General features: G+C 37.8%; 1 protein-coding gene across 2 annotated transcripts in view; it reads left to right on the forward strand.

Annotated features, from left to right (window-relative positions):
* The window catches only part of Dnaaf9 (dynein axonemal assembly factor 9), a 148,049-nt gene that overhangs the window by 14,864 nt on the left and 110,670 nt on the right, over positions 1–22,515 (forward strand). For both annotated transcript variants that reach the window (XM_063248769.1, XM_063248770.1), the window contains exons 2-7: positions 6,689–6,768; positions 8,577–8,696; positions 11,960–12,084; positions 12,917–13,013; positions 14,061–14,167; positions 19,960–20,037. In XM_063248769.1, coding sequence (XP_063104839.1) covers positions 6,689–6,768; positions 8,577–8,696; positions 11,960–12,084; positions 12,917–13,013; positions 14,061–14,167; positions 19,960–20,037 — 607 coding nt within the window. The remainder of the gene's footprint in view (positions 1–6,688; positions 6,769–8,576; positions 8,697–11,959; positions 12,085–12,916; positions 13,014–14,060; positions 14,168–19,959; positions 20,038–22,515) is intronic.

Genomic DNA, 22,515 nt, shown 5'->3' on the forward strand with positions numbered 1-22,515 from the left:
GGCCAGATACAGCAAGCTCATCATAGTTGTGACTTCTGGGCATGAGGAGCAATGAAGACTTCAGTTTCATATGTGGCTCCAGATAGCACTAACAGATAAAAAGCAAATATACCAAGGCACTCATAATGGTTATCTATGGGCACTGGAAATATGAGTGATCCTATTTTCTTTATAAGTTTATTGGGGTTTTTAGAAACATTTTTTATTTAAAAGATCAATAATTCAATAAGTGACATTTTTCATGGTTCAGTGATAAATAATAGGCTATGTTCTATATTAAATTTAGGAAGCAAAATGTGTAAAGAAAACAAGAGTAATTTTATCCATTTAGCAAGAAGATAAGAAACACTAATTAGGGTAATATATTACTTGGAAAAAGGAAAGTCTTTCTACAATTTGTGTGTCAGTATTTTATTTGGCCAAAATACTGTACTTGTGGAAAAGAAATTGTGTTTACAGTATTGTCTTGGCTTTCTGCAGCAGTTGTAGGGGAGTTGTTAGTTTCCTGGTCACATGACCTATGCATGCTTTTGTCACTGGCTGCTTGTAGTTTGGAAACCAAAGAACTCTTGGTAACATTGGCAGTCAGTGACCATATTGTGTAGATGGATTGGGAAATGGCCAAAGGACCAACTCGATGAAATCTTTCTAGTGCAGAAAAGGGGAGGGCAAGATTCAATCTGTTAAACATGAAAAAGAGGAGAGGTGTAGGTGATTATCTCCCAGGGAAAGAAATTTTCTTAATTTTCTTGGTTATCTTACTGTTTCTGTCCTGCTGTTTCCCCACATGACTCCCTGTTTCCCTACATGACTCTTTCTTCCTAGCCCCAATTTTTATTGTGAACATGTTCAAGCCTATAGAAAAGGTAAAAAAAATAGTACAGTGAATACTCTTTAAACCCATCATATAGGTACAGTCATTTTTAGTATGTTGCTGTGTTTTATCTTTTTTTCTTTTCCTCATTGATTTTTCTATATGTTTACCTTTTTGAAATAAATTGCAGACCTTGTTATACTTCATTCCTAAGTACTTACGCATCTGCTAAGAAAAAGTACACTTTACTATATAAACATGACATGTCACCTAAAAAAATTATAGCAGATCTCCCATAGCATCAAATGCTCAATTTGTAGTCATTTTTCTCAGATGTCTTACAGATATTTCCCTGTTTACATTTTTAACAAATCAAATGAAAGTCTCCCTTTCTGTTGATTTTGTTTCATATAACGCTGACTTTTGTCAGATATGATGGCATATACCTGTAATCCCAGCACTTGGGAGGCTGAGGCAGAAGGATGGTTGTGAGTTCAAGGCCAGCCACAAGTACATAGTCAGACCCTGTACAGAGTCAGACAGACAGACTTTCTAAAATTCTAAATTTTAAAAAATGTTTTCAAGTTCACAAAAAATTTATCATCTTAGCCATTTTTAAGTGTACAGTTTCATGCCACTAAGTACATTTTTGTTGTTAGGGTAAATTCCTCTTGGTCTTTTATAGACCACCATTCATTCACACAACTCTTCATCTTGTAAAACAAATTCTATACTTATTAAGTGGTAACTCCACACTGTCTTCCCCCGACTTTTAGCAGCCACCATTCTGCTCTGTCCGTGACATTTACTATTCTAGGTACAATACACACAGAATGTGCCCTTCTGTGGCTGTCTTATTTAACTTAGTAGTATCTCAAGGTTTATCCACACTGTAGCATGTGTCAGGATTGCCTTTTTAGGGATGAGTAATAATCTTTCCATGTATGTTCTACATTTTGTTAGCTGTCAATATGGGTTTCTTCCCTTTTCTTGCTACAGTGAATAATACTGTTATGAACATGGGTACACAAATAGCCCTTTGAGCCCTTGCTTTCAAATCTTTCAGGTTTATACTCAAAAATGGAATTACTACATCATACAGTGATTCTTTGTTAATATTTGAGTCACCATTACTCATTTTCCATGGTAGCTATACATTCCTATCAACAGCGCCCAGGGGTTCTAGTTTCTCCCAGTCATTGATATTGCTATTTTCTGTTTGTTTGTTTTTTTTTTCAAATAGTACACATCTAAATGGTGTAAGGTGATGTTTCATAGTGGATTTGATTTGCTGTTCACTGTTGATTAGTAATAATGAACTTTGGGGTTTTTTTGTATCAGGGATCAATCTCATGACCTCACACTTGCCAGGCAGGTGCTTACACCACTGAGCTAAATCCCCAGCCCCATAATAGTGAAATCTTTTCATGTACTTATCAGCATTTGTTTTTCTTTTTTTGGAGAAATAATCTGGTCAAGAATTTTGCCTGGTCTTATTTGTTTGCAGTTCTGGGGATCAAACCTAGGACCTTGAACATGCTAGGCAAGACCTCTACCACTAAGCTATATCCCTCACCTAACTTTGACTATTTTTAAATCATATTTGTTGTTGTTGTTTAGTTGTAGTAGTTCATTATATATTCTAGATAATAACCCCTTATCAGATATATGCTTGTGAATACTTTTGCCCATTCTACTTGTTGCCTTTTCCCTCTATTATGTCCTTTCGTGAATAGAAGCTTTAAATTTTATTAGTCTAATTTGTTTATTTTTGCTATTGTTCCCTGTGCTTTTGCAGTAATATGCAAACTAATTCTTATGTTCCTTTTAATTTTTTTTTTTTTTTTTGAGACAAGGCCTCACCCTATAAGTCAGACTGGGCTTGAACTCTTAACAGTATAGCTCAAGTTGCCCTGAAACTTAAGGCAATCTTCCTGCCTCAACCTGCTGAGTGCTGGTAGTATAGGCATGTACCAGTTTATGGCTTCTTTTATATGAGAAACCCAAAGTGTAAATAATTCAAAGAACAAATTAAAGATAGATTAGAAAAATCAGGAAGATAGATGGGAAGGGAATCTAGGGATAGAGAGGGGAGGAAAGAAGGAAGGAAAAATAAAAATGACTAAGATGTGATTTTACCAGCTCCCCAGGAAGAATGTAATCATTAGTATGTACTAATGATTAGTACAAGCATGTACTAATAAATAAATAAAGACAAAGTCTTTTATAGCAAAAGTTTAAATTTTTGGGTGAACTTGGTATGCCTGGCGTCACCTCCCTGTAATCCCAGCTGTTCTTAGGGAGCTCAGCATAAGGACTGTCGGTTCAAGGCCAGATTGTACAGTTTAATGAGAGTTTATCTAAAAAGGAAGTAAGTTGAAAATGTAGCTCAGTTCCCTCTAAGTTCAGTTGCCAGTGCCACCATATTTTTTGTTTGTTTGGTACCAGGGATCAAACTCATGACCTCAAGCTAAATCTCCACTCCCTATATTTTTTAATATAGATCTATTTTTTAAAATAGATCATACATTTTGGTGTCAAGTCTAAGAACTTTTCACCAAATGTCCCAAGTACTTTCTTTGATATTTTTCTAAAAGTCTTATGCTTTTACATTTTTAGATTTAAATTTATGATCTATCTTAAATTTTTAACCAGAGATTTCAAGATCAATTTCTTATGCCGACCATCTCTAGCCTTTTTTTTTTTTTTTTAATGGACTGGGGATCAAACTCACAACCTCATGCTTGCCAAGCAGGCGCTTATGCCACTGAGCTAAATCCCTGACCAAGTTAATTTTTATATAAGGCTGAGGTTCATGTTTTTGACTCACACCATAATTGGAAACATTATCCTCCCTCCACTGAATTGCTTTTACATTTCTGTTAAAAATTATTTGAGTCAAAAAAAAAATTTTGGGTCTATTTATGTGGGACTATTTTTGGCTGTATTTCTATATAAGTGCTTTATGCTAACCACTTGTGGCCTGGAGCACCTTTGACTGCTCTGTTCTGTTATGTTGATCTATGTGTTTTTCAGACAGTACCAATCATTCTTTATTACTTTCTCTTGAGTGGAGTGATTTTTTTTAAAGTATATTAGTTCCTTTGCCTTCCATACAAATTTTAGAATAGTCTTCTCTACCTCTACAAAAGCTCTCACATTATGATATAAATTGTGTTAAACTTGTATATCAATTAGAACATTTTGCTACTGTGCTAGGTCTTCTGTTCCATAAACATGTTTTATCTCTATGTCTTAAATTTCTTTCATCAGTGTTTTATAATTTTTACCATGTACATTCCATGACTATTTTATTAGATGTATACCTAAGTATGTATTTTATGTTTGGAGAGTTGAGGTTTTTTGTTTTTTTTTTTGTCTTTTTCCTTTTTATCGGTACCAGGGATCGAACTCACGACTGCCTGCTTGCAAGGCAGGCGCTTATGCCGCTGAGCTAAATCCCCAGCCTGAGAGTTGAGTTTTTAAAAAAATTTTTTGAGACAGGGTCTCACTATATAGTTCAGGCTAGCCTTGAACTCATGGCAATCCTCTTGCCTTAGCCTCCTGAGTGTTGGGATTGCAGGGGTGCACCAGAGATATTATAAATGGCATTATATTTTTAATTTTGGTTTCTGTTGAACCCAAGACCTCACACATACTAGGCAATTGATCTACCCCCAAGTTACATCCCAGCCCTACAATTTTCCTTTAGATTCCTTAAGATTCACATAGACTGTCATTTATAAGTAGGTTGCATCCATAAATAGAAACAGTTTTATTTTTTCCTTTTCAGTCTGTATGTCTTTCATTTCCTTCTCTTATCACATCCTGTTAGCCAGAACTAGTATGATGTTAAATAGTAAAAGTGGTAAGAGCAGACATCCTTCTTTGTTTCTCATCTTAGAAGAAAAAGTCTTTCACTATTAATCTGCAATTCCAATTTATGTTCAAAAGATATTTTAGAATTTTAAAACCTAACATAGAAAAAAGCAGTCTATTTCTAGTCTTCTGAGTGTCTTGATTGTGAATAGGTATGGAATTTTGTTGCTTGAATTTTCTGCATGAATTTTATGATTGTGTGATGAAGCATTACGTTGAGGAATGAATAATGAACCAGGCTTGGGTATTCCTGGGATAACTACCACGAGATCATGGTGTGTTATGCTTTCTGTATTCCTAAATCTATTTGACAATATGTTGTTAAGGAATTTATACTTACATTCATAGTAAATATTGATTTTTAGGTAGATTTCTTTTTTTTTTTTTTTTTTTTTTTGTCTTTTTCCTTTTTATCAGTACCGGGGATCAAACTCACGACTGCCTGTTTGCAAGGCAGGCGCTTATGCCGCTGAGCTAAATCCCCAGCCCCTAGGTAGATTTCTTTTAATGCTTTTGTTGTGTTTAGATATTTTTTGGAATTTTTTGAAAGTCTTGGTGGACAACATTGATAATGACTGCAAGCCATAGAGCAAATGAATTCAGGCATAGGAACTTCAAAAAGAATCCAGTGGGAAAAAGGAATCCAGGGTCTTGGGGAAGAATAGTGTTGTTTGGCTATAAATATGATTGTTCGAAAAAACATGGAGCAGATTCAGAAAGAGGTAAGAGGAAAAACAGAAAGATAGGGATGTAGTATCAGAGTCTCAGAGAGAACAATTAGCCTTCAACTAGTTTATGAAGCTCTGAATAAGGCTGTGGGTAAGGTTGGGACTGTGTTGACTCTTAAGGAAAAGATTAAATGCAAGGACTATTAGGGATTGCATAGCAGGGCTGGGTCTTTGATCTGAAAGTGAAAAGAAGACCAGGTAGGAGGATCAAAGGGTCAGACTTGGACAGGAAATTGGGTGACCCTCTTTGGAGCTGATGGAAAGGAGAAGGGATTGATGTGGAGAGAAAGGGACCCTTAGAAACTTAGAAACTGTATAGTCTGGGAGTACCCTTCCTAAAATTTGTGTGGGAACAAGGAGGTATCCCGAAGGCTGAAGGAATAATAGTTCTGCACAGAAATGGAAGCAAGTATCCTCTGCTAGCACTCTATCAGGGTAGCTGTGAGGATGACTTAGAATTTGTTTAGGTCCTTGGGTCAGTTTTATTTTTGACTCATTTTTTGTTTTTGTTCCCCCATCCTCACACCGTACTGGGAATTGAACTCATGACCTCATGCTTGCCAGGCAGGCGCTTATGCCACTGAGCTAAATCCCCAACCCATTGTTTTTGTTTTTGAGGGGCTTGTGAGAAGCATAGTAAGGACAAGTTGGTATGGAGTGTCTTTAAAAATCATTAAAATTTTGGGCTAAGTGCAAAGGTGCATAACTATAATTCCAGCACTTTGGGAGGCTAAGACAGCAGGATCACAAGTTCAGGTCCAACCTGACAGTTTGAGACAGTTTAGCAAGACCCTGTCTCAAAATTTAAAAGGGCTAGGAGTATAAGCTCAATATGAAAGCTCTAGGGTTAGTCCCCAAGTACCCCACCATCACCACTATGCACACATACACAGAAGGAAGTCATTAGAAGTTCTTGGAGTTGGCTGTGGAGTGACTGACCCTGAGATGATCTTTGGCTCTATTGTCTGTTGAGCCCAAAAGCCACTGGCTATCCAGATGTTACTAGTTCAAGCCGGATGACTAGGACAGAATTGCCTCAAATTGGATGCCAGCCCAGGCTACATAGTGAGACCCAGTCTCTAAAAAAAATAAGGCAGTTTGGACTAATTCTTCAATCTTTTACAGAAAATAAAGGAGAAGAGAATCCTTCCCAATTCATCTTATACTTCTGATAGTAGCACCAGTGAACAACTAGCAAAGTTATTTTTCTTCCTTGTGCCTCACTGTAGGATCTGAGTCAGGAAACTGTTTTCTGTTCTTTTTGCAGCTGCAGTCGACTCCGCCAGGTTCAGAGCATCCTGACCCAGAGCAGCAAGTCTCGGCCTGACGGAATCCTCTGCATCCTAGGTGAGTAGTTTTCACAAGGTAGGACCTAGGGCTGGGGAACTTGGATTCTTGTCAATAGGGTCCTTGTACGATATACTGTGAGTTAGTATCCTCCCTTAGTTCTCATTCTCCCAGTAGCTGTTGCTGTTTTAATGAGGTTGGATAACCTCTTTGAAAGGTGAAATATGGCCCCCCTTATCATTCCTGGAGCTCCTTTTACCCCAGTCCTTTCCTCTTAGTCTCTCATGGATAACTATTTCCTGCCCTTGACACTTGCTTCTTGCCCAGAACTATATCTCTGGGACTTCACAGGTAAAACCAGGTAGTATATATACATGAAGTTTTAAGAAGCAGTGGAGAAAGATAACAAGAGGCATTATGGTAACCATTGTTGATCACCTTGTATTTTGTTTTTACATTATGTATTATGTCCATCCTTTTGATTTGACTGACTCTGTCCTGGTATGTCACATTTGGTTTTACTTTCTTCAAAAAAAAAAAAAAAAAGTAATAAGAACTGTGGGAGTAATAAAACCCAAAATGTGTAATTGTCATTGTACAAAAGAAAGGAAAAGAAAGTTCTCTAAAAGATATAACTGCATATATATTTAAGTGTATAAGATAGATAACCATATTACTGAGTTTTGTTGGATCATTGAACAGAGCTATTTGTAGTCTCACTGTTTGAAAGTGCCCTCTATATGCTTTAATTTTGTAACTTCAACAACTATTTCTAAGATGACAATATGTAATTAACTAGTGATTTCCTACTGTTTATTTTTTCTGAAATTCTGTATAACTTGTACCCTTTTTCTGTTTTTTTTTCTTTTTTCTCCTTAAATAAAAAAAAAAAGAAGCAATGGAAAAGGCTGTTTCATTTCACTTCCTTTTTATTTGTCTCTGACACAGCTGCACTGGAGTGTAAGCTTTGGGAGGGCCATTTGCAGACAGCATCTGGAACTGTACTGAGCCTTGTTCCTGGTACTTTGTGAAGAGATGTGTATTTGTGGTTTCATCCACTTGTTCCTTTCTTCATGATTGAGTTCTTTCCATACCACTTTAATTTGCCTTTACTTGATTCCATGTTTTGGTAAAAATCTTTTAGAAAGGTGAATATGTTGCTGATCTCTATTGTTAAGCTAATTCTAAGTGTTCTAAGATCATTAATAAACCATAGAAAGACTTGGACCTTTTTTTTTGGTTCTTTTTATCCTTAAGAATTGTTTTTTAAGGGGCTGGGGATTTAGCTCAGCGGCATAAGCGCCTGCCTTGCAAGCAGCCAGTCGTGAGTTCGATCCCCGGTACCGATAAAAAACGAAAAAGACCCAAAAAAAAAAAAAAAAGAATTGTTTTTTAAGGTCCAGGGATATAGATCAATGGCACAGTACCTTCCTGGCAACCAACAAGGTCCTGAGTTCGATTCCCAGTAACAAAAAAAATTTACTTTTGAGACATGAAGGGCTTCATTAATGTGTGCCATTTGATTTTCCATACAGATCTTAGGCTCTAAGAAGGATAACTGATGGCTTAGATGGTTTGTTTTACGGAGTTCCTTAGCACAAAATTGGTCTGAGAGCTGCTGCCTTTGGCCATTATGTTTTTGTTGTTGTTTTTGTAACAGTCTCTCTGTGCAGTTGAGGCTGGCCTTGTATTCACTGTGTAGTCTGTGCTGGCCTCTAACTTGTGGTCATCCTCTTACCTTGGTCTCTGAGTGCTGGCATTCCAAGTGCGCACCACCATATGCATCTCTGACTATAAGGATTTTGAGGCAAATTATTGGGGTTCACTTATATGTCACTGTACAGTACAGCTGATCCTTTGTCTTACAGGAATTGATAGCAGATACAATGAAGGCTGCAAAGAGCTGGCAAATTATCTTCTGTTTGGTTTATATAATCAGAATACCAGTGATTTTGAGAAAACAGGATTTTCTGAAGAAGTTCTAGATGGTAAGTCTATTGTATATTGGTAAACTATTTGATAGAGGAGCAGATGGTTCATTTCTTTAGATCTTTATTTCATTTTATTCTTATAGGATGACATCAGATTTAAAATAGTCCAGAGTCCCAGTGGATTGAACTTAGAGCCTTCATGCCGAGTTGTATCCCCAGCCCCATTTATTCACTTAGAGGCAAGATCTTGTAAAGTCTTTGCTTTGCCCATGCTGGGTTTGAACTTGGGACACTTCTAGCCAAGCCTTTCAGAATGTGTGTGTCTGCATGCCTGGTTAATATTTTCCTTATAACAGTGAAAAGTTACATTTTTTTATGTGTTAATATGTGTCTGTTGGTCACTGATAGGATGATAGACTAACAACAAGTAACATTCACAATACATTTACAGGGTAAATCAGCTTTGGGGAAGAAAGTATGCATCAGTGTTTGGCTTTATCTCTTTTTGGTAAGGCACTAGTTTTCCTCATAATGCTGCTTCTATATGCTGAGGGTTCAGATTCCCTGCTAGTGTCCAGTGAAAGCGCGTTCAGTTGTGGTGCAAGGATGAGCCTGCAGGCTGTGCCTACAAGAAGACTGCCTATGGGTCCTGAGTTGTGGAACAAAGGCTCTTTGTCTCAGCTGCCTTTGGGAATTGTTTCCTGTGTGACTTTAATTCATGGCAATGCCTCTGACTACAATGCAGGCTTTCTGCTTACATTCCCTTTCCACAGCTCTGAGACACTGCCTGTGTTGGTGCTACAGTGGGCTGTTACCCAGAAGTTGTCTCTGATGTCACAGACTTAGCATCATTGCTTGTCTGCCAGATAGGTCAGGATACATAGGAACAGGCAAATAAAACTGTACAGGAGACAAAAAGCTCTTGTGAAGCGGCTAGGAGAGTGTGCAAGCAGACATCTGATGTGAAATGGTCTTGCTTGAATTTGGTGTTGTTCCCTGGGAGAAGTTTGGCAGTGTCTAAAGCCATTTTTTATTGTCACAACGGGATGGGGTGCTACTGGCATCTACTGGGTAGGGGTCAGGAATGCTGCTGAACATCTCATAAGGCAGAGGACGGCCCTCAATGACAAAGAATTTCCTGATTCATACTGTCAATAGTATCAAGTTTAAGAAACCCTGAGCTAGTATATGTGAAAATTCTTGTTTTACAATCCTAATAGTATTTATCCTTATAACTGATCAAAATTCTCCTTTTCATTAGAAAGTACAGAAAATTAACTGAAATTACTCTTCCCATTAAATTTCTTCAATTCTGATTTAATTTAGATTTTCATTAAAATGTTGATTCCTTATGCTATACAGTATCTGCTGTTTTGGAATGAATTATCTTGGCAATCTATACTAACTACACATTTCACTGCAGCTAAGGTTGCTAAGGACTTTACACTACTGAAAATAAGGAAATAGTTTAAATTCTCAGAGAAGTGCTTTTTTGACTTTGTCTTTATTCTGTAACATGGTGCAATGGGTACTTAGCAAATGAACATTTCTTACAAATTAATAAATTCATCTTTAAACCCAAATAATTTGAAAGCTGAAACATCAGAAATACACTTCTGCATTTTAATATCCAATTATGTGAGAGGGAAAAGCCAACATGAGGGACTTACTTTATTTATTTTTTGGGTACTAGGAATCGAACTCAGGACCTTGCATTTGCCAGGAAGGTGCTTTGCCTCTGAGTTATCTATATCCCAAGCTCCAAGGGGTTTATTTTTTTAAAAGAAACTAAAAATCTTTTGCAATCTCAGTTTCTTGTATTTTCTTCTTTATCTGACTGTATACTCTGTTAAAGTTATGTTTATGATGATGACATCAGAGTGTGTCAAGATTCTGAGAATGGTAGTTCTGTGAGTGATTTAGGACAGGGGTCTTGAGCTGATGGCCCAGAAGCCCCGGAGGTGAGAGGCACCACCCTTTCTACTCTTTGCTGCCCTTTGAGTTAGCACTTTGTTAAGTCATTTTCCCAGCTTTGTTCAGGAGATCACCCAGCTGTGTGCTCAGCTGAGGTTAGTATACACTGGGTTAGTCCCTTGCACATGCATAATTTGTTTCCAGGAAGTGTGGTTTGTCACAGTGTACTGCTGGGTTGGAATTGCCCTAAACCTGTTACGCCAGGTGCTTCTCTTCCTCCATATCTTTCTTACTTTCAGCTGCCTTCTCCAGCAACTTTTACCTTTATCTTGTTAGAAAGAGGCCTGGTAGCTCTGGTCTCAGATGACCCGTGGAATGAAGCTCTGTTTTGCTTTTCTTGATATGACTGCTTTCTGTTTTTTGATTTGGTTTTTTTTTTTTTTTTTTTTTTTTTTTGGTGGGAGGTACTGGGGTTTGGACTCACAACCTCACGTTTGCAGGCGTTTGTGCTGCTGAGCTGTATCTCTGGCCCTTGCTTTCATTTTTTGTTTCTATTTTTCTGACTATTTTAATATTCCTTCTCCATTTTGTGACTCTTCTGTTAATTTAGGCTTATTTGCACCCTTTGTATTGTTTACCTGACCCCCCAGTGTTCCTTGAATTTGCCAGCTGCTAGTCTATTTACAGAAGCTATTTCAACTTGTTTCTGTTTCCTTCCTTCCTGCCTGCCTTTCCTGTACAGAGTTCACTGCCATACACAATTCTTCCCAAAGTTGACAATGCGGTATCTAGGCTCTTAGTGAGCCAGTGGCCCAGGTGCTGATGTCTGTGGAAGAATAGTCATCGGCCATAGTTCATGCTCTTTTTTTCCTTCCCTAGTGGCTTTAGGTCATGGGATTTCTATTTGGTATTTACAGTATCTGGGCAGTGAAGTACACAGCTGTGTTTGATACAACAGATTTACTCTGTTGGACTTTGCAAAGCACTGTGTTTCAGTAGCTAAAACTTGTTCTTTTGACCCGTTTTGTGCCTGTATTGCCATAACGAGAGAGTTGTGGTAGTGGAAACATCGCAGAGAGACTAGGAAATTCTCTGTCAATACTTGAATGTTCTCCAGTCACTTGGAAGCATATTGCCTGATTAAATAATTTTCTGTTTGCAGTTTTGTTACATTGTTTCTGAAGTTTCAATTAGAGAGAGAGAAAGACAGAGAGAGAGAGTGAGTGTGTGTGTGTATATGTATAGAGCTGGGGATGGATTGAATCTGGTCCCTTGCACATGCTAGGCAAGTGTTCGTCCATTGATCTACCTCCCTACCCCTTAATAGTTTCACTGATTTTCTGGGCAGAAAACGTCTAAAGGAAAAGCCTATGACAATCTTGCCTTTTGACTTTGTTTTCTTACAGATGTAATTATGTTGATTAAATCAGATAGTGTTCACCTGTACTGTAATCCTGTCAACTATCGCTATCTCTTACCCTATGTGGCACATTGGAGAAATCTGCATTTCTACTGCATGACTGAAAATGAGGTGAGGAGAAAAGATAGAACAGGCACTTCTTTAAGGAAAGTTGGTTTATAAAGAGAAGCTCATAAAGAAATCAAATTGTAGAGTATGGTTACTTATTAAAAGTAGTTCTTTAAGAGGAAAGTTTCACATTTCAATATGGAAGCTACTTTTCAGACAGATTATTTGCCTGCTGGAGACTGAGGGTGGGGAGTTCAGATTGAAATTTAGTAGGCTAAGGGGTTGGGGATTTAGCTCAGCGGCATAAGCGCCTGCCTTGCAAGCAGGCAGTCGTGAGTTCCATCCCCGGTACCGATAAAAAGAAAAAAAGACCAAAAAAAAAAAGAAATTTAGTAGGCTTGTGAACCTGCTTCCTGCTGTGCTGTGTTTACCAGCCTGAGCCCAGTCCCTCAGTATCGGTGCCTAGGGACTGCACTTGGAGAATTTTTTTATACTTTGTAACATTCCTGTCTTTGGGTTTCTGTTTCTGTTTCCCTTTGGGTCCTTTTTAAGGGTTTGACTGAAGGTCAAAATGGGACTTGAGATTTTGGATTTCATGGAAGTCATATCCAGTATTACTCAAGGAACTTTTTTTTCCATGTTGAGAATTTGGGAGATTTGGGGAGATAAGTTTGATCTCCTGTGTTTAGGTTTCCTGATCCATTTTAAGTTGATTTTTGTATATGATCTGAGATAAGGAAGTGACATGTATTTCTAACCGGTAAATATAATAGATTTGCTCTGAAAACATTACATATAAATGCCATTTAGGACAACTCTGGTGAAGTACAGAGAAAACATGGAGCATTATGTGATGTATAATCAGAGCCTGTTTGCTTTCAATTTCTCTCTTCAGTATGAAGATGAGGAAGCTGCAGAGGAGTTTAAAATTTCCAGCTTCGTGGATATGGTTAGAGACTGTAGCAGAATTGGCATCCCTTACAGCTCCCATGGTGAGTGTGTGACAGCAAGGCATTTAGGGACCTCGCATGGATAATATGTGATCCCAGGCACCCTACTTTTATTGGAAACATTCAGCTAGGAAACCCCATGATTCATTTTTACAGAGGCAGAGCATCTAATAGGATAACATTTGGGAACATTCCTGAATAAGCTATTCATGACCATGGAGTTGCACAGCAAACCAGCAAGCCACCAATGATCAGGTAGAAAAATTGATAAAGGATTTAGCACAGTTACCACCTGGACTGTATCACTAATATAGAGAGAATAGATATGAAATCTCTTGATAGTAAAACTCGATAGTATTATTTTTGTGAGTTTTTGTTTGTTTGTGAGAAAAGGTTTCACCGTGCAGCTCAGACTGGCCTTGAACTTATTTTGTAGCCCAGGCTGGCCTCAAACTTACAGCAGTCCTCCTGCTTCAGCCTCCCAAGTGTCGGGATTACAGATGTATGCTACCATGTCTGGCTTGGTAATAAAACTAGTAATTTGGATAGCCATTTAAAAATATGCTGATGGTGAGGTTCAAAAATGATGTGTGGAATACAGGAAAAAATTAACAAGTTTAGCAGGATTTATGGGGGAAAGCCTTGCATATTGAAGCTATTGTTACAAGAAAGCAAGATTTTTGATTTGGTTGTTTCCTTTGAGGAAGTTGGTTGGCTGTATTTCCTAAGGGAAAGGAGCCCACTATGAGTCTGTTAATAATTATACTTGGTAAATGATGTAAGTCAGTTGTAACAGACTGCTATTTACTTATTTTTTACATAGTTACTTACTTGGGAAGCCAAAATATGAAAACACACTGTAGAGAAATCTAAGTTATGCAACTAACTTGTTTATGGCTTGAATTTGTCTTGGCTTTTACATTTTATTTCTTGTTTCAGTATCTGTTTCATCTGTTTGAAATTTATTTTATTATATGAGACCTTGGTGAACTTGTGAGAAATGATGCCCATCTAACGACATTAGATCAGGATTAGACTGTTATATCCAGGATGGCGTTTGATACGTATTGTTGTATTTGATTCTTCTAGGTCACTTGCAGATATTTGATATGTTTGTGGTAGAGAAATGGCCAATTGTACAAGCCTTCGCCCTTGAAGGCATTGGAGGAGATGGGTTTTTTACCATGAAATATGAGGTATGTGTGAAAAGCCGTATGTTTGGTTTTTGTTGCTGTTTTTGTAAAAAGCCAACAAAGTGAATATCCATTATAATGACACTCTGAAAAGTTGACAGTAACCTCCCAAGGGCAAGGAGCAAGTTAAAAGACTTGAAATAGAAAACAGTTGCTGTCTAAGGCTGGTTCCAATTTAGCCCTCTTGTACTGTCTTCTTGGAGCTCCTCCCCATGCTCCCCAATCTGAGTTAACTGTTCTCTCTACCCCTCTGACACTTGAGGCAGTTCTCTTAAAATTTTATCATCCTGTTTCTGTGCATTTGTCATACATGCTTCACCTAGCCACCTGGCCCTACTGTCTGGACTGCAAGCTTCTTGAATAGAAAAATAGCCTTGTTATTGCTATTGTTTGTACCTTAGAAATTCATATAATTTGAGGACTATTGAAGCACTGTGAAAGGGACAGTATAGAATCTTGTATAAATACAGAGTACTGGAGGAAATAAAATGGTTAGTTTTTGCAGCAAGAAGAATATCTTTAGAAAAGGGAAAAATAAAGAATAATATCTTTTATTTCAGTAGTTATCTCATCTAGGAAATGACTAGCAATTATTATTAAGTGAATTAGTGAGTGAGTATGAGAGGGGAGTCATGTAGAGTAGATCATGGAGGTTGGCCTGGTAGGTTAGCAGCACTACCACAGGCATCCATATGTCTCGTAGGAGCCTCAGGAATTCAGCCAGCCCCAGCATAGAAAACCAGGCAAGGACAGCATTTCCATACTAGAAATAAGAACATCTTAGAGAGAGAGTAAGTGGCACCTTTGGAAGCAAGGCATCGGGTTAATTCCTGTCCCTCCTTCTGAGAAGCACCAGCTTCCCTAGAAAATGACCGGGGAAGTACCTGCCTAGAAGGGCCACAGCACACCATTGTAGGGCAGCATAGGCTGGAGGGAAGCTACCACTTGGACTTCTCTTTGCTTGTTCTCAAAGAGCAGTACTGTGACTCCAAGTAGCAGAATACTAGCTAGGCTGTAGAATGTGCCACAAGAAGTAATGCTATCCATTTCAGAAGAGAAGGAGCTTAAAGGGAGACAGGCCACGGGGGCTGAGAGGAACATTAACATTTTTAAAATAATGGTTATATTTATTTTTAATTAATTGTGTTAACTAAGCATCTATAGAGTGGCTATATGACAGATATTATTGTACACTCTTTGTATGAAGTGTCTGGTTTAATTCTTAAAACAACTCTCTGAATAGGCAATGTTTTACATCTCTTTTTCACAGGGAGGTAAGTGAGTTTTCCAGAACCATAGAGCTAGTGAGTAACAGGGCGGAAGTAAGATCCAGATGATCTGGCTTCAGGGCCTATGCTCCTCGCCCGTGGACTGTAGCCAGCAGTATTGGGCAGTGGTGAGCTAGGAGGCTGCACAGCTGATGCAGCACAAGCAAGACAGGCATTCTGACTCCTGCACCATGAAGTCACATTCACAAGGAACAAAATCTCCCCATTAAGCCTGTGAAGGGCAATGTAGAGCTTTGCTGTAGGATAGTACTTTCAGGGAGTAGGATGTGTTATAGGGAAGAAACAACACAGGTATAGTTATTATAAGTCTTCTGTCAAAACCCCTTGGCCTAGCTTCTGACTTCTTATGTAGCTGTTGTTTTTATACTTCCAGTATTTCCCTTTTGTCTCCTCTTTGTTCCTTCCCCATCTTAGTTCTCTTCTTTACCGCATCCCTCCTTGTACTTGAAGGTGCAGAGCAGACCAGTTCTGCAGATCGGTTCTGCCAGCGTTCTTTCCCTCCAATCTGATAGCCTGATGATCGCCTGTATCAGAAAGTCTCTTTCCTCCTCTGAGGACTTAGAAAAAAACAACTGTAGATATTTACAATTTCATACCACTTTTTTTTCCCGGTACTAGAGATTGGACCCAGGTCCTTATGCATGCTAGACAAGTTACTACTGAGTTCAATCACCAGTACCATAAAAGAAGGGAGGTGGAAGATCGTAAGTCTCCGAATTTATAAAAGAATTAAAATTTGCATTCAAAGCTAGACACATCCATTCTCCCCCCAAATTTAATTAGATAACATTTTTAAAGCTATTCCAGAATATGGAGGAAAGGAATTAGGTTAAATCAGTGTGGGAAAAGATGATAAAAGGTAGAACAGAGACAGGAAATTGATGATACAGAAATTGAAGGAATTAAGTGGCAATTATTATGTAATAACCTGTACAGTCCCTTTGCCTCTTTTTCCTTCCCCCTGAGATTGTCAGGCAATCAGACATTTGTCACCTTCACCCTGAATGAACAAATAATAGACAATAGACACTAGGTTTTTCTTCCTGAAATAATCAAAAACAAAACAAAGCAAAAAAACAAAACCAAACAAAATATGTGAGATAATGATTTTTCATGAAGTTAGGCATCAGACAGAAGATTAGTGACTCCCTGCGAGATGAAAACAAGTCAACCTCAGAATTGCTCTTGCTTGCAATTTTGAGAATATTTCCACACCATGCATAGGGAGAGTGTACCCAATTAGAGCCTGGTACACTCCCTGAGTTGGGAGATGCAGCTGGGGACTTCAGAACACCAAGGCAGCAGAGTACTAAAGAGAAGAGGACTGTGCAGGATGAGAACTCAGAACTGCAGTGAGTCCCCAACCCTATGTGGAATGTACTTGTGTGTGAGGTAACTACTTGAAGCCAACGGACAATCCATCTGAAAAATTAAAGGACAGTGCCTCATGTGTGCTCAGGGCTGAGAATAGTACCTATTTCTACCCCTCAGACTGGAAAAACATTCAGAGGGCATTGGGCACAGTACTCAGGACATGGGGAATAATCAGCACTGCTTCAGATCCTCCCAATAATTGATAAAAATGCAGATTCCAAAAGGGTCAAAGTGTTTCCAAATAATTGCATCCCAGAACAAAACATGAGACTGTTTATTGGCGCACAAAAATATCTAGGACCTTAACGGATAATATTCACAGTGTTTGACATCCATAGACTATCAGGTCGAAAAGAAGCAAGAATTAGGTATGGTGTTGCATTTCTCTAATCTCAGCATTCTGGGGGCTGAGACAAGAGATTCACAAGTTTGTGCTCATTTTGGCAGCACATATACTAAGATCACAAGTTTGAGCCTGTGCTGTGTAGCTTAGAGATTTAATGAAGCCCTAACTCAAAAAAAATTTTTTTAAGCGCTAGAAATATAGCTTAGTGCAGAAGTCCTAGGTTCAATTTCTAGTACTGCAAAAAACAAAACTTCTATAGATGAAAAATACAGTATCTGAAAAGAAAAATATACCATCTGAAGCAGGATACAGTGGTACATACCTGTAAACGCAGCTGTTTGGGTGGCTGAGGCATGAGGATTGTGAATTCAAGGTCAGCTTGATCAATATAGCAAGACCTTGTCTTAAACAAACAAAAACAACACAGCTGAGGTTAGTAGCAGATTGGATACTACAGAAGAAAAGATTAGTGAATTTGAAGCCATAGCAGTAGAAATTATCCAAAAAGAAGCATAAAAAGAATAAAGAATCCAAAAAGGAAAAAAAAAAAAGAAGAAAGAAAAGAAAAAGAAAACATCAGCGAGCTATCAGTCCATCTTGAAGGAAAAAAAGTTTATTTCCTATTAACCCTTTCTTAGAATTGGATGGTGTGCTTCAACAAACCAGGTAATTTTAACCAAGAAAGAGGAGATAAGCCAGGAAACCAAAATCCGTCATCCACAAGCTCTAGAATGTTAGCAAAGAGAAGTGTCAAAATGCAAGTTGCAGCTGTGTGGCAAGCTTGCAGACCAGAGTGAAGCCAGTGGAAGAAAGGAAATTGATGGATTATTTGGTACACATAAATCAAATTTCAGGTGGAGATGATTTTCCCTCTCCTACCCCAAAGATTTGACAGTGTTTACAAGTATTTTTGGATTGGCTTTCAGGATAAGGGTGGGGCTATACACATGTAGTAAATAGAGAACTAAATACTGCTAAGAATTCTGCAATACACAGGGCCAGCTCCACACAGCTAAGAAATATCAGACCCCAATGACAGTTTCGCTGTGGAGGAACCCTCTAAGAAGGAAACTGGGTGAGGCTGTGAAAAAAAGAGATTAGGATTGATTTGTTTTAAAAAAAAACTTGCATGTGAAAAAAATGAAGCTGTTAATGCTTCTAAGAAAAGTAGAAACAAAAAATCAAATGAATATAATATGTACTTAATAATATTTTACATGGTGTTAGTGTTATAAACCAGTGATGTAGCAAAAATAGTGATTGATATTTGATGGTGTGTGTAGAGAAAAAGTGAGAATGGAGATGAATGTAAAAGAGCAGCGTGTTTGCCATAAGTTAATATTTAACTGCTAAAAATAGCTATAGAAGCATATTATATCCAAGTACAGAGATAAATACCAAAAAACTCATAGGAACCCAGTAACCTCAGTGAATGTAAACGTTATATGCTAAACATGAGCTAAAGTGAACAAAATCAACAAGAATGAAAAATCAGGATAAGGAAATTAAGGAGGAAGGAGGGAGGGGGATTAAAAAAAAAAAAGGAAACAAACTATATTATATACATACCCACTTCCCCAAGATGATTGTAAACTGCATGTACTGTACTGTAAACATGTACTAATACAAATCTTTCTATCTGTCCGTCTGTTTTTCTCCCTCTTTCTTTCTTTTGTACTGAGAATCTAATTCAGGGCCTCATGCTTGCCAGGCAGGCACTGTGCCACATAGAAAGTTAAAAAAACAAAACTAAACTAAAAAAGATATTAAGAACTTTAGTTGCTTCTGAGGTGCGAGATTAATGTCTCGGAGTTGTGAAAGGTTGAAATGAAGTAGTGGGAAACCTATGGCACACCTACCACAGCAGACTATCATTGAAAGCTCATTTGTTACAGTTTTCTTGTAATGTACGAGTTGTTTTTCTGAACTAAAACCTCAGTATTCAAGTTTAATTGCAGTGTTGGAAGTGCAATAAGTAAGTAGGTTTTGGGTTGGAGTTAGGGTACCCAGTCACTTAAAAAGTTTGCCATCACTGGAATAGGGATTTAAAGATTTTTATTACAAATATTTTTTACTGTTTGATTTTTAAAATCATGTACATACATTATTTTGATTAGAATTTTATCACAAAGGCAAAGTATACATAGTATATATACATGTGTTTATGCATGTATAGATAGTATGTTTTAGTATTGATAGAACTTTGGGGGACCGATGGCGGCTGAAAAGATAAGTATGAAATATAAATGACCTTATTTTGAGAATGTGGGGAGAGACACCCCCGAGCCCCCTAGGGGCACGGCATCTCCACCCCGGGGTCGGCGATCTCTCCATGGAACACGTGGAGTGAGGCACATAAGTAGCCTCGGTTTGGGGTGGAACCTAGGGGGGCATTAGGGATGCCCAAGCAGCCCATTGGTCTTTGGCGCCAGAGGTAGATTCCTAGGGGAGGGGGAGATAGGAGCTCCTTGGCTTCACTGGTTACAGTGTCCTGTCTGGGCCAAAACCCTTCCAAGTATATGTGCTATTATAGATAATAATCAAAGGATATATCAAAGGTTCTGAAATAAATAGTTTCCTTGAGTGGGAACGTGCTTATTAGTATTTGTAGGTTCTAATACAATTAATAATTGGTAATATAATTATTAGTAATGGTTTATTATATTATCAGTATAATAATCATACTGACTTTATATGAGGATTATAATGTCTGAACATTAGAAAATAATTCAGATTGCCCAACAACATTGACTTAATTTATTTCTATGTTTTTGTCCTTTATGCAGCTGCAGGATGTGAGTTTGAATCTGTGGAATGTCTACAGTAAGATGGACCCTGTATCTCTCGAGGATTTGCTTTCAGAAGTAAGGAGCCAAATAATGTTTAATTTAAAAATACTGTAGCCAAGCTCAGTTAGCCACGAAAGCCAAGAGTTACCAGTAACACATGTCTGCAATCCCAGTACTGAGGAGGCCAAGACAGCAGGATCACAGTGAGTTTGAGCCCAGCCTAGACTACATTGTGAGTTCAAGGTCAGCTTGGTTTACAAAGCGAGACCCTTTCAAAAAAAATTTTTTTTAAAAAACACTAAAGATATTTAATTTGGAAAACAAAGCATTTAGTTTGCTTTAGTCAAAGAACAGAGCAATTTCTTCTTACTGTTCTGAACTCCTTTCACTTTAGGTGAGGAAACCTCACCTAAGGCAAAACCAAGATCTCCTCCCTAGCTTTGGATTTAAGGTTTCACCTGAACACATTCTTTCTGTTGGGCTGGACTTTAGTAAATCAAGACAAAAGGTGTTTTTTGTTTTGTTTTGCTTTGTGGTATGAAAAGATGGAATATAGCCGACATGAATCAAGAATTACCACAGGAGCAGTAACCTTGCTTTGTAGAGGGTCAGAGAGTATTTTTGGCTTTGTGCACCATACCTTGTCTATTGGAACTTCTCAGCATGCCATTGTAGCGCAAAAGCAGCCTTAGACCATGCTTGAAGCAAGGATGTGTCTGCCTTCCTATGAAATTTTGTTTACAAAAATAATATGGCCTGCCCCAATTTGCCAACTCCTGAGACGTTAATTGTTCATCTGAAAAAAATTTTCAGATGAGGAAGCAATTTGCTATAAGAAGTTATTCACAAAACTAAAACTATAGAAATAGTTAATATGGTTAAAGCAGCTCAGTAGTGTCACATGGAGGATATGGAAGGAGATGCATGATCATGAATTTGAGTATTCAAATGTGTTCGGCTTTTTAAAAATTAACAAAGCTTTGGGGCTGGAGGTTTAGCTCAGCGGCATAAGCGCCTGCCTTGGAAGCAGGCAGTCATGAGTTCGATCCCTGGTACCGATTAAAAAAAAAAAAATTTAACAAAGCTTTACTTGCTGTATCTTCTGTGATGTGTCACTTTGACTTTGTTCTTCCTGTGTAGAATAGATTAAAATGTGTCACTATCATTATTTGGAAGAGGCACAAAGAAAATTAGAGTATGTGTCTACTTTCCCTCTCTCCCTCCCCTAGTATAGGACATTCCAGGATCATCTTGATTTTTTTTCTGTCTTAGACTTGGAACCAGTGGTTACTGTAAGGTGCTTATATTTATTTTAGTGATGAGTAATATTCAGAGATCATAATCTGTGTGCTACATGTTTCATGCTACTATGGGACTTTTATTCTAGGTCCTTTGAATGGGCAGAGTAAAAATAAAAGGATGAGAAGAAAATGAAAAGATACAATTTTAAAACTTCTATTTCCCTGGAATAATAAAAAGTTTAAATCTAAGTACAGAAAAAGGAGTACTATGTCTCAGAAAATTGTTTCAGAATGGTTAACACTGGAACATATCCTAGTGAAGTTACAGTACAGGATAAACAAACAAACAAATGAAATGCTTTGGTAGAACCAGGTGTGGTGGTGAATGCCTATAATGTTAGCATTTGGGACACTGGGACAGGTAGATTGCTGCAAATTGAGGCTAGCCTGGATTAAAAAGCGAGATCCGGTGTCGAAAGAAAGAAAGAAAGAAAGAGAGAGAGAGAGAGAGAGAGAGAGAGAGAGAGAGAAAGGAAGGAAGAAAGGAAGGAAGGAAAGGGAGAAAGGGAGAGAGAGAGAGAGAGAGAGGGAGAGAGGGAGGAAGGGAGAAAGAGAGAGAGAGAGAAAGAGAGGGAGAGAAAGAAAGAAAGAAAGAAAGAAAAGAAAAGCAAGCTTGCTTGCTTCAGTGGCCAGTCAAAGATGAAGGGAAAAATTCAGACTGGGCATAGATTTTTTCCATATCAAAAAAAGTAAAGCAACACTTGTAAAACAGTCTTCTTTTTTTTTTTTAATTTAAAGAGAAAACAGTAAAAGGGTACAAGTAATACAGAATTTCAAAAAAAATAAACAGTAAGAAATCACTAGTTAATAAATTACATATTGTCATCTTAGAAATAGTTGATCAAGTTACAAAATTAAAGCATACAAAATGGACATTCAAACAGTGAGACTGCAAACAGTTGTGTTCAATGATCCAACAAAAACTTAATAATATGGTCATCTATCTTACACACCTAAACACACTTGCAGTTGTGTCCACTAGAGCACTTTCTTTTCCTCTCTTTTTTACAATAACATTTAAACATTTTGGGTTTTATTACTCCCACAGTTATTATTCTTTTTGGAAGAGAATAAAACCAAATGTGACAAAACAAAGCAGACTTGGTCAAAACAAAGAATGGACATAGTACATGATGTAAAAACAGAATACCAGGTAATCAAGAATGGTTACCATAATGCCCCTTGCAACCTTAAAAAGAATTGCCTATATCATCAGGTATAATGAAATTGAACATAACAGTACAGAAAAAAA

The sequence above is a fragment of the Cavia porcellus genome, unplaced genomic scaffold (genome assembly GCF_034190915.1).
Source record: "Cavia porcellus strain 051 isolate PalLab524CR breed Dunkin Hartley unplaced genomic scaffold, mCavPor4.1 scaffold_5, whole genome shotgun sequence".
Taxonomy (NCBI): Eukaryota; Metazoa; Chordata; class Mammalia; order Rodentia; family Caviidae; genus Cavia; species Cavia porcellus.